Below are 13,218 nucleotides of genomic sequence, written 5' to 3'. Positions count from 1 at the left end.
GCATTTTTCTAATTTTTATTATACCATGGAATCCCCTTTTTCAGTGAAAATACATCAGATACTGTCAAAGAAAAAACAATTTACAAAGTTCTATTTACATTAACTTTTCCAGAGTGCACCTACTGCACAAAATGAGTGTGTGGGTTACTTCATTCAAATAACAGGAATTGGCAATTTAATGAGATAATTCTCCTGGAACTCTCTAACAATCTGCTGTTTTTTTTTTTTAAACACAGAATGTTTATTTGGTCTTCTAAATGACAGGCACCCTTACGAAATGTATTTTATGTATACTTAAGACTTCTACTAGATTTAAGCTACAAGTTTATAGCACCAAAATGCATTTTAATATCAGTATTAATATTGCTTTTTTCAATACATACAATTTCATGTAGACATACTTGCAAAATCAATTTCAGACAAATATGAATGTAAAATTGTACAAAATGGGAAATTAAAAGATTTTTAAAAAGAGCAATTTAAAAGTGCAAAGAGTATTCTTTGATTTGATAACCAGATATGTTTAAATTGGTTAGCCTACAGAATGTTTTAAGGCCTTACAAAATCTTTGGTTTAAAAATTAAGACTATTTCAGAACCCTAATACACATTTATTTATTTATTTATTTATTTATTTAAAATCACAAGTAGGCAGAGAGGCAGGCAGAGAGAGGTTCGGGAAGCAGGCTCCCTGCTGAGCAGCAAGCCCGATGTGGGGCTTGATCCCAGGACCCTGGGATCATGACCTGAACCGAAGGCAGAGGCTTTAACCCACTGAGCCACCCAGGTGCCCCATATTATAGCATTTTAAAGCTATGTAGAAATACTGTAAGTTACTAAATGGTTAAGAGGTGCCAGAATCTTAAAGATCAAAGTAAACATCAGTTTTCTCCCTTATAATTCTTGATTTTCTGTATTCAATTGGATGAATGGTCATCTTTAAAGATAATTATGCAAAAATGTTTTAACTTTATAACGAACTGTTATGGTACAAGCAAAACACTGCTTCATACTTCGGTAAGTCATAAATGAAAAAGATATTACCCATAAGTACGATATGCATACTAGGTAGGGCACCCCCAACCTATATTTAAACAACAACATGTGGTAGAAGGGGTAATTTCTTCTCAATTCACCGACTTCCAGCACAGAGCAAGCAAGGAGGCCTTGCTGTTAGCGTAATGACGACCCTTGCTGCGTGCTCGCTCCCCACCCTGTGGCAGGTGAGCAGTCTCTAGAATCAAGTACATCTCCAAAGCTGTGTATGAAGAGACAGAAATACTTGCTAACTTCAAAAAAGAGTATCAGTGGTTTCTAACTGAAAGGGAATAGTGCAAAGTCAATCTTTGGCCCCTGTGAAACACTGGATACTGACTCAGAAAAAAATAAAGACAACCAATTCTTATGAGGGGAGCATTCACCCGCGGAGAAGGCTTAGCAGCAGAGACACAAGATGCCGCCTGGCTCATTAAAGTACACCGTCCAGCCCAAGCCAAAGGGGTGACACTTTGTAATTCAATTTCAAAAACTCTTCTTTAAACAATCAACCTACCTATCCCCCACTCTTAAATGGGATTCTTCCCTTTATTCCCTGTAAGTGATCCAGCCAGGCCTGAATTCTGGTGTCAGGATACTCCCGATTTCTTCCTGCCTGTCTCTTGCAGCTGGGATGGCTCTGCCATCTTCTGCTCCAGGGGCTGCCCTGAAATAGCGCCGGAATCCAGGTCCGAATCCCGTCTCTCCGCCTGTGCAGGAGGTGGCCTGCACGAGTACACTGTTCACGTGATCATTTGAATGCTGTGAGCATGGGCAGTAGGAAGAAACTCTTCTCATGAGAGATTACTTTTACACAATGTGGACAAAACAGTATACGATGAAAGGAAACATAATAAACATTAGCTTTATGAAGGACAGTTTCCCTTACTGGCTGGACAGTTCATAGCAAGCGTCACGAGGTGAGTCACGACCGTCTCTGCGATCCTGCGGAGCACGCACGAATTCTCACAATGCAGTGCTACAGCTAATGCCTGCTCAGGCCAGATGCTCCCTTACTTTAAAATAATCATCAGTTTCAGTGACCTTTTTGCATGTGCCTCAGACGCAAATTCCATCACGTTTATCATCTTTGATTTCACGTGTTTAATAACAAATAACCAAGAGCTGGCTCTATGTCTTTTACAGAGCAGAAAACAGCTTGCCTATTTAGATGCTTTTGACTATGAGCTTTCACAAAATTTTAAGTTACACAAAAATTTAATTATGCCCAATTAAAATAAAAAACTATAATGAATTTAGACACAACTCTACTTTTAAAGTACGTAACCCGGCCAAGCTGGTGACTGTGTTTAAATAAGTCTAGAGGCTGCTGGCTCACACCCATCAGGCAGGCGCAGTGACCTGCAGGAGGCAGGAGGCCCCTTTCTCTCTCCCAGAGATGGGCTTGTACTCCTGAACAGAGGGCCAGGTTTTGAGTCCTCGGTTTAAAATTCTGGCATTTTGCTTTCTTGATAGAAACAGAAAGCACACTCTTGTCAAGTTCATGTATTCTAAAACAGGGAAAGGGCTCCATGCGATGGGATAAGGAAAGAAAGCTCTGATGAGGGTCTTGTACCTAACAGGTGCAAAGGCAATTCTTCTATTAGGTCCCTTTATGATTTAAAAAAGATTGGTCCTTAAACCGTTCATAGTATTCTACATAAATGATTTCCTAAACTTCTTTCACAATTGTACTTTAACTCATGACTCCTCACAATCCATTTAATTAAGCTAAATTAAAATTGATTTTAGCAGAAAGAAGAAATGTTATAAAATACAAAATACCACCTACTATTGATTTTACAATTTGAAATTGTTAACAACATAAACTAGAAAAAAGATACATGTAGTTTAAAAAAAAAAAAAAAAAAAAAGATTTCCAGTCTCTTCCCTTCCACCCAGGAAAATCTTACATCTGACATCACCACCATGAGCTCCTAGTAACCTCTTCAAGTCTCCCAAAGATTGGATCTTGGTGGACTTAGGGGTGGTCTCCTTCGACTCGTCTTTTGCGAACTGTTAGAAAAAAAGAAAATACGTTAAAAATCCCGGTTACTTTGTACAATGTTAATTGCTTGTAAGGAACAAGTTTCTGTACGATCCAGTTAGAGCTGTACAGAAATGAAATATCCATTTCTTGTTCACAAGCCATTAAAATAAATTCACATCCTTCATCACTGCCATGTGTTGAGAACTGAGGGGCTTGGGCATGCGAAGCACGTGTCCTCCGCTCTGCTGAGCCCCCACGGGAGCGGGGAAGTCTACAGCACTGCTCCACATTCACCTTTAGGTCACTGCTCCCGTCTTATTTGTTATTTTAAAAAAAACTGATACCTGTTACGACAACGACTTATAAATTACTATGTTAAATTTTGAAGTCACACTCAGCTGGGATTAGAACGTATTAAAAATAACGACTTGCATGCTCTTCGGACAACCCATTTCCTTAGTTTGTGAAAGAACAAAAATATTTTTATCATTTTAAAGGTAAGTGACTTGCTACTGTTCTCCAAATTTTCCTTCTAGTGTCTCCTACAAAATCAAATGGGCTCTGACAAAACAACAAAATACGAAGTGATGCACGCCTCAGCCCCTAGTAATGTGGTGAGATCCTATCTGGCGAACATAATAAGCTCTGGCCACCAAAGTGATCAGTGAACTAGTCTAGTGGACGGAGCAAAAGAAAGGTGCGTATGTCTCAGGAGCCCTCGGCCGTGAAGTGGCCCCAAACTAGTAGGCCATACTCGGTGATGGTAGGATAGGGTCTTCAAGCAGACATTCAAATGATGTGCAAAAAAGCTTGTCCAGCCATTGGATGGGTGCTAGCTAGAAAGCAAAAACTGGGAGAACTGAAGTATCAAGCTCCCATGAGCATTCTTCTGCTTAGCTGACTGAGTACAACCCTTACTCTAATTTTAGTACATGTTAACAAAAAGCAAGTCTTGCATGTTTACTGAAACATTAAGGGGGAAAAAATCAGGGACTTAAGTCCTCAAATGCAAACCTGATTCATATATATAGATCTCTGAAAAATACAGAAATACTTTCTTGAAAGACAAGCCCAATTAACCCTTTTGGGTAGATTCTTTCCAAGTGAATGTTGAATTGCAGCAGGGTTTACATGTTGTCGGCAGAGCATTTCAGATATTAAAATGCATAAGTAACACATGTAAAGGAGGTCTGTGACAGAAGGGAGCAGACCAAAAGGTTGGAAATGATGTGGTTAGCTGGCGTGAGGACAGTAATAGGAGACTCAGAGTTCACATAAACATTGCATGTGTGCTGTGGACCCTGTCGGCTGCTCGCAGCTAGGACACTTAGTAGCTGGAGAGATGGGAGTAGGTACGATTATTTCAACAAACAGGAAACTATGAGAGGGAAGACATCAGAATCTACACTAAAGATCTGATATAGCCCCATGTGCAAGATGAAGAAAAACTAGATGCCTGGGGAGTGTATGTTTCAAATTTTGATCTTTGAGGTCTTTCTGGCAGCTACATGCCAGACTGCCGGTACGAGCACAGGGTCTTGATGCTTGCCGCCTTGACCTGTGTGCCAAGACCAAAATGTAGGTCTGGGAAATGAGCAGAAGGTGCTGGGAGCACGCACAGAAGAAGACGGGGCCAAGAACCAGGTCGGACTCTTCTTCCTTACTCAGTGCCTACTTGCTACCAGCAATTTCTCGGTTCAGCTGCTAGATGAGAGGCTCATAAATTTGGCCCTATTAATTCATTTTTTAAAAGGTTTTATTTATTTGTCAGCACAAGCAGAGGGAGTGGCAGGCAGAGAGAAAAGCAGGCTCCCTGCTGCCGGGCTCGATCCCAGGACCCTGGGATCATGACCTGAGCCAAAGGCAGATACTCAACCGACTGAGCCACCCAGGTGTCCTACCTATTAATAATTCTTTGGCAATTTCTTTCTAAAACCCACTCCACTAATAGAAGTTCTCAATACTTTATGATCAATTGCAAATAAATTCTAACCTCACATCCAATCTCTAGAAGAATAAAAAATACGGGTGTTTTTTTTTTTTTTAAAGATTTATTTATTTATTTATTTGACAGAGAGAGAGAGAGAGAGAGAGAGAGAGAGAGATCACAAGTAGACGGAGAGGCAGGCAGAGAGAGAGAGAGGGAAGCAGGCTCCCCGCCAAGCAGAGAGCTCGATGCGGGACTCGATCCCAGGACCCTGAGATCATGACCTGAGCCAAAGGCAGCGGCCTAACCCACTGAGCCACCCAGGCGCCCACGGGTTTTTTGTTTTTTTTTTTAAGTTCATTTTAATCAAGCATCCAATGGTCAATAATGGCTCTCAAATGCTCCTGCCAAAAAATCCAAAGAAACTAAGTTTCTTCCCATCTAATTTTAGTGCCTACTACCAGCACTGCCTTTTTATCTGCTTGTGTTAGCTTCCAGAAGCAAGTACTTCTGCAAGTTTACTCTGGAGGCAGCAGCCAGCAATGAGAGTTCGTTTTTACAGTCTGCATGCTGCCCTCAGCATATAAATAACTACCTTGATCCCAAATGTGAGGTTTGATCCATGTACTTCCCCACTCCAGGAAAGTTCCTATTCTCATCTCATGTTTGAAACTCTGGCTTGGCTCAGAAAGAGCGAGCATGAGGTGGGGGGGGGGGGGTCTCCAGAGCTACCTACACAAAGCTGTTTGCTTTCTCTCACTTCGGTTTCACATCAGACCACACCTTCAACATGGCCTCCGCCTCCGCCTCCTCTATTACACATGGCCGTGGACACCCACTCAGCGGCACAGTGTCAACATGAAGCAGCCCAGGAAGTATTTTCCATGTGTTCTCTCATCTTTTGGTATACTGTTGATTCTCCATGTAATTAGCATGACTTTGCAAGTTATACTGAGAATCAACAGCACACTAAACACACCAAATTTCTAAAATGCAAGAGACTAAAATCTTCTGTGAGAAACAAAGTCATCAAGGGATAGACAGGGTTTGAACTAACACTCTTCACAGTAATTTGGGTTGAGAGAAGGAAGCTATAACTTCTTTGCTTTAGAAACCTTTAAAGAGGGACGCCTGGGTGGCTCAGTTGGTTAAGCAACTGCCTTCGGCTCAGGTCATGATCCCGGCGCCCTGGGATCGAGTCCCACATCGGGCTCCTTGCTCAGCGGGGAGCCTGCTTCTCCCTCAGCCTCTGCCTGCCATTCTGTCTGCCTGTGCTCATTCTCTCTCTGACAAATAAATAAAATCTTAAAAAAAAAAAAAAGAAACCTTTAAAGAATGCAAACACAAATATGGCTGAAGTTTAAAAGAACTGCATCACTTTGAAGTGTTACTTTAAGAAGTCTTACTTTAATTCTTGTCTAAACACATCTTTAAAAATATTTCAATGACAAACACCAAACTTAAAAGAAGAGTCAATTATTGGAAACATGTAGAAACAAAATTATAAGCATCATATTCTTTAATTCAGCCTTGGCTGGAAAAACTTATTTCAAACAGAAACATAAGCCTCAGCAGTATTTTCAGTAGGAGTGTGCAGCGAGAAGACAAACTGCCCAGTAACGGCTGTGTTCGGAAAGCCAGTAAGGACAGCAGACACTTACGTGCCACATGCTATAAAACTTGGATCGAAACTATAAGCCATATTTTATATGTAAAAACGAATTTCTATGTAGGCCTGTTTGATAAAAAGGGCAAAAAACTGGGGCTGCTTGGGTGGCTCAGTGGGTTAAAAGCCTCTGCCTTCAGCTCAGGTCATGATCTCAGGGTCCCGGGATCGAGTCCCACATCAGGCTCTCTGCTAGGCAGGGAGCCTGCTTCCTCCTCTCTCTCTCTCTACTTGTGATCTCTCTCTGTCAAATAAATAAAATCTTAAAAAAAAAAAAAGGGCAAAAAACTTCCCTAAAATGTTGAAATCTTTATTAGCTCCAAGAGGCGACTTGTAACTGAAAACAAAATTTTTGTTCCAAGATGCATTTATGTTTCTAGTAGAAAACTGTTAGCTTAAAGCTGTGAAATGTTCGTTTCAGGAGAATTTCACCCATGAACCCAGTAATCACTACAACTGTGCTTAAACTGAACTCTAATTCAATCAATATAAAAAGGGCAGTGCAGATTTTAAAAACAAAGGCCCAAAATTCCGTGTTGAAACTTACTGGAAAAAAAAGTCCCTCTAATACATTAGCTTAATGATACAATTCAGAAATTTGATTTGAAATGCGTCTGTCTTACCCAAGTCATTGTTTTTTGTTATAGCATTAGCTGCCCTGGTCCGGGGTCCCTGCTGTGTAAACTGATATCCAAATTTAAGGATATTTGTATTTTCCTCAAGCATCTTGGCCATTTCCAATTCTACAGCTGTTCCCAACTGCTGCCTCTGGAATAATTAAAGAATAGTATTAATAAGTTAGATCAAAATACTTTTCAAGGTAAGTCAAGACTAAGACATTCAAGTAAATGCTGATTTTGCTGGTCTCTTTAAATTTTCCCAATTCTTACAACATACTTACACAGGAGAAACAACATTTTGAAGCTCAGTATATGTTTCTACAGACACCAAAAAAACTGGATTGCCAGAAGGAGATACCACTTCATACCCATTATTAGGAGATGATTATAGTGTTGGCCAGAATGCGGGAAAATTGGGAAGCTCACACATGCTGGTACAAGTGCGAAATGGTGCAGTTGCTGTGGAAAACAACTCGGCCATTCCTCAGAAAGTTAAACACAGAGTTACCAACCACATGACTTTGCAATTCCACTTCTAGGTATGTACCCATGAGAAATGAAAACCTATGTTCATATAAAAACTTGTATATGAATGTTCATATCAGCATTAAATACTTATTTAAAAAGTAGAAACAACCCACATGTAATAGATTATTCAGGCATCAAAGAGAGTAACTACCGATACATATCACAACACGGACGAACCTGCGGAATATTTCGCTAAGTGAAAGAAGGTAGACACACAGACCGCATATTGTATCATTCCGTTTGCAGGCAAATGTGCAGAGACAGAAGGGTTAATGGTTGCCAGGGCTGGCGGGAAGGGTGATGAAAACGTTCTGAAATTAGTGGCGATGGCTGCACAACTCTCTGAATATGTTCAAACCCATACTCAGAATGTTAATATTCTGGATGCTTCAAATGTCCTCATCTCCTTCCAGGCCACCACCTTCCCCAAATGCCCCCCTTCCACCTGCCTCCTGAGTCCCCAAACCCTCCACAGCTTCCTTAGTTACTGCTGTAGAACACTGACCTGATTGTCAATCTTGAGCTCGGCCAGGGTTTCATTATCTCTTAGAGCATCAATCAGGGCTAGAATCCCAACTCCTGTAATAAAGTTGGACTCTATATTTAAGCTCTTCAAATTTTTGTTTACTCTCAGCATATCTGCAAAAGCCTAGAAATTATAAAGAAAATATTTAGAGATAAAAATTGACAGTACCCAGCATATATTCTACCTGCCGTAAACAAATACAGTAATTAGCAGAACTGCTCTGATGTTTCTCATTAGACTATTTTAGGCTGACACACTACCTCATAGGCCTCATACCTATTTTTCACACATGCTCTGTCATGGTATTTAGATTTGTCACACGTAATCCTCTGTTGGTAATATTCTCTGCTGCTTTTCACACTGTTATGTTCACTCCTACCCTACTCCCTCCTTTCTCCTGTCTCTCTCACACTTTCTCTTAGTTCTTGTGTAGGACTACCTTCATCAAGGTCTCTTTGGAACATCTTTTCTTACTTGGGTCCTACTGCAGCTGGTTTTTTGTGTAGCAAAAATGAAGATAAATTATGGACTGATTTTTGAGGCTGAGATGGGAAGGGATGCCTAAGGCAGAAGGTCAGAAATGCTCACAGATTACCAGAACACAGAGTCAAGTTAAAAGAAAAGGCAAAAGAGGACAGAGATACTAGAAAGAACTTGGGACAGGTATCTCTACGTGTATACGTTTCATTAGTGACAACTAGCTACGTGGAACAAATCCCTTATCCATTTGTATTGTACATACAATTGTACATACAAATGAAATGTATATACATTTCTTCAAATATTACTGGTGGCTGATTATTTGATTAAGTACTGCTCTGAAGATTTAGAAATAGAACATACACGTTTCTGCCTGATGGAACTTATATTTTAGTGGGGAGGGAGTGGACAATAACCAAAATATAACGTTAGATGGTAAACAGAGCTACAGAGAAAGAAAATAGGGTAGACAGAGAGTGTTGGGGACAGGCGTGGTCAGGAAAGGCCTCACCAGGAAGGTGACGCTGGAGCAATGGCTCAAAGTGGTGACCTAAAACAATGTGAAATATCATTTCACATCAATATTTCATGTGAAATATGAAAGGCGAAACAAGGCAGGAGAAACAAGGGGGAAGGCCCTGCATCAGAGGCATGCATCACATGTCTGAGGAAGAGTAAGAGGCTGTATGTCTATAGTTGAATGAAAGAAAGCGCAAGTAGTGGAGCTTGACTCTTGGTTTCAGCTCGGGTCTGATCTTGGGGTCATAAGATCAAGCCCTGCGTCAGGCTCTGTGCTTAGCTGGGGAGTCTTGCTTGAGATTCTCTCTTTCCCTCTCCTTCTGTCCTTTCCTCTCTCTCTCAAATAAATATTAAAAAGGAAAAAAATGGGGCAAGTAAAGGATTATAAGACTACTGAAGGATAGTGATTTTTATTATTAGACAAATGGACTGAGCTGCTGAAGGGTTCTGAGTATAAGAATGAAGTAAGTAGGGGCGCCTGGGTGGCTTAGTGGGTTAAGCCTCTGCCTTTGGCTCAAGTCATGATCCCGGGGTCCTGGGATTGAGCCCCACATTGGGATCTCTGCTCAGCGGGGAGCCTGCTTCCCCATCTCTCTGCCTACCTCTCTGCCTACTTGTGATCTCTGTCAAATAAGGAAATAAAACCTTAAAAAAAAAAAGAAAGAATGAGGTAACTAAACAAGTTTTTAAAAGAACACTTTTGGGGGTATCCTGATGGCTCAGTCGGTTAAGCACTTGTCTTCGGCTTGTGTCATGATCCCAGGGTTGGGGGATTGAGCCCCGCATCAGGCTCCCTGCTCGGCAAGCAGTGTGTTTTTCTCTCCCTCTACCCTCCCGCCCCCATCCCAGATCGTGCTCTCTCACTCTGTCTCAAATAAATGAATCACTTTTGATGCTATGTAAAAAAGGCTGGCTTTGAGGGGCGCCTGGGTGGCTCAGTAGGTTAAGACTCTGCCTTCAGCTCAGGTCATGATCCCAGGGTCCTGGGATCGAGCCCCGCATTGGGCTCTCTGCTCGGCAGGGAGCCTGCTTCCCCCTCGCTCTCTCTGTGCTGCTCTGCCTACTTGTGATCTCTCTCTCTGTGTCAAAGAAATAAAATCTTTAAAAAAAAAAAACAAAGGCTGGCTTTGAGGTGGGAAAGACGGACACAGGCAGCTCAGTGAGGAGGTGATCACAATAATCCAGATGAGAGAAGATGCTGAGTTAGACCAACCAGCACGGTAGTTGAGAAAATGGTGAGAAATGGTTAGATTCTGGAATATTTGGAAGACAAGCTTGGATATGTATTTAAGGTTGTGAGAAAGGGAAGTCAAGGGTAACTCCATTTCCTTTTGTCTTGAGCAAATGAACGAATGAAGTTGTCATTTACTGAGACAGGAAAAAATGGTAGAGGAGCGGGTATGAGTGGAAGATAGGAGTTTGGGACCATATGGGATGTCTGTTAGACAGCCAAGCAAGGGGTTAAGGAGGTGGACATGAGCACATAGTTCAGGAGAGAGGTACGAACTGGGGATAACAATCCTGGGAGTCTGAAGCATACAGAGATAATACACAGCAATGAAACAGAGTGACATCATCCAGAAAGTGGACAAAGAAGACCTGGACTGAGCCCCAGGCCATTCAGATGCTTAGAGGTGGGGAAGATGAGGAGAAACCAGAGAAGGGACATCCAGTCAAAGGAGAGAGGAGAATCAAAGGTAGTGATGTCCTCAAAGCCAAGTGCAGATAAAGGTTCATACCATGATCAAGTGGGATTAACCTCAGGAATGCAAGGTTGGCTCAACAGGCAAAAGTTAATCAATGAATATACCATATTAATAAAGGACAAAAACCACATGATCATCTCAATACACACATTAAAAGCATTTGACAAAATCCAGCACATAGATCCATAGATCATAAATGGAATCCCCTGCAGATGTTAAAAGAATGGTGTTGAACTTTACGTAGTGATATGAAAGATCTCTAACATATATTGTTCAGCAAAAAATAAGTTACAAAACAGTATATATTGCATGACTTCACTTACGGTTTTTAAAATTATAGGGAAGAAATACAGGAAAAAATAAACATAAAAGAGTAAATAATGTCTTGCCTAACAGTGAGCTAAACATCAACTGAAAAGAGAGTAAATCTTCATCATTAGATCGGTTGAGCCACTTCTGTACCATACCATAGTCACTATTTCACTACTATCAGTAGCAGCTTACTTACAACAGCGACGGGGTCATTGCTCCGTGTGGCTGCAAGACTGAAATGCTTCACGTGTGTGTTGGTTTCCAAAGCTTTTGCAAAATCTTTTAGAGTTGGAACTGGGATATTCTTGGAAGAAAATCATGTGAAATATGACATTTTCGTTTTTAAGAAATTCGGTCCATTAATCAAATGTGTTTGTACTTACTTTTTTTTCATTAAATGTACTGAGAAATTATACAAGGGGGTGGGGAGAAAAAATTATATAAACAAAACATTTATTCTACAAAGGAAGTCAAACAGCCTCCTTGATTTCTCTGTTATGGTACATTTGCACAAACTGCTGACCTAGAGGAGAGTATATATCATCACTTCTCTAGCATTTCGATTAAGGAAACTTTCATTATTCTACTTAACTATTTGGATTATAAGACGCCAACACCTGAGTATTCAAAATAGATTCACTTTTCTACAAAGGAAGAGATGTCACTTAGTTTAAGCTATAATAAGAGAGATTAACCCTACACTACCTGAAATGTGGAAAGATATAGTTCTAGAAGGCACTAATTTCTCCCTTTATTACCAACACTACAATTCCCTGTAGCCTGGTTATTTTCAGATCATTACCTGTTGATTTAGTTATGTGAGGACTGAAGTTTTTAAAAATTAAAATTAGTGATCAACTAGGAATGTTAGCTTTTCTCAAGGCTTGCTTTCTTCAGCTCACAGGAAGGCACACCTGCTAAAGGAGCACAGAGGTCTTATTCCCTAGGTTCTTATAATTCCCAGATGCTCTCTCAGCCCTTACTTCAGACAAATCAAGATTTAAAATGAGGAATTCTTAAAAACAGAATAAAATTAAATGAGGGATTCTTAATGCAGTTATTATACAATGAACAATACTCAAGAGATAATCTGAATTTACTCTTTGGTAATTATTCATCCCTATGCCCTCCTAACTCATTTCTTCTTTATTCCAAGGAAGCACTGCATTTTTTTAAAAACTCCAGATCCCAGATCCAAAGCCCACTGCGGTTTACTCCAGAGAAACGAAAACATATGTTCACATGTTCAGATGTGTTTAACAGCTTTATTACAATCATTCTAAACCAGAGGGAATCCATATGTCTATCAAGTAGGGAATGGATAAAAAAAAATTGCAGCATATTCATAAAACAGAATACTCTTCAACAAACTACTGACATACACAACCACACAGATGAATCCCAGATGCATTATGCTAAGTAAAAGAAGCCAGACTCAAAGGTTCATACTCTTTGATTCCACTCATAGGACACTCTGGGGAAGGCAAATGAAGGGGAAGAAAACAAACAAGTGGTCAGGGGCTACAGCTGAGGGCAGAGAATGACAATAAAAGGGACTGACATATTCCACATCTATGGTGGTGGCTGTACTACTTCTGCATTGGTCAAAACTCATTGAACTGTACACAGAATCGGCAGAATTTCAGTAGATAGCAGAATGTGGTTCAATACAAGGAATACCTCAAGAAACCGGATTTAAAAAAAACAAACCCTGAAAGACTAAGTAAGTGCTCTTAGAAGTAGGCAGTACTTTGGAAGCCAGAAAGATTTATGCTGACAGTGTGTAGGGTTTACATTTTTATATGATACCTTTAAAAAAGCAAGTCAGAAAAATACTGCACTTTAATTTCTAAAATATAAAGGAATCTAAGCATACTGTTAGGAGCAAAAACTTTACCTTGCAGAACTAT

General features: G+C 40.4%; 1 protein-coding gene across 2 annotated transcripts in view; it reads right to left on the bottom strand.

The window, feature by feature from the left end:
* Positions 1–2,146: 2,146 nt before the first annotated feature.
* Positions 2,147–13,218, bottom strand: part of TMOD3 (tropomodulin 3) — a 79,261-nt gene continuing 68,189 nt past the window's right edge. For both annotated transcript variants that reach the window (XM_047737116.1, XM_047737117.1), the window contains exons 7-10: positions 11,505–11,612; positions 8,271–8,414; positions 7,241–7,385; positions 2,147–3,050 (exon numbers count right to left, since the gene is read on the bottom strand). In XM_047737116.1, coding sequence (XP_047593072.1) covers positions 3,016–3,050; positions 7,241–7,385; positions 8,271–8,414; positions 11,505–11,612 — 432 coding nt within the window. In that variant the 3' untranslated portion in view covers positions 2,147–3,015. The remainder of the gene's footprint in view (positions 3,051–7,240; positions 7,386–8,270; positions 8,415–11,504; positions 11,613–13,218) is intronic.

Source organism: Lutra lutra, chromosome 7 (genome assembly GCF_902655055.1).
Source record: "Lutra lutra chromosome 7, mLutLut1.2, whole genome shotgun sequence".
NCBI classification, from domain to species: domain Eukaryota; kingdom Metazoa; phylum Chordata; class Mammalia; order Carnivora; family Mustelidae; genus Lutra; species Lutra lutra.
The sequence above is the reverse complement of the archived record's forward strand: the minus strand, read 5'-3'. Positions and strand labels throughout refer to the sequence as shown.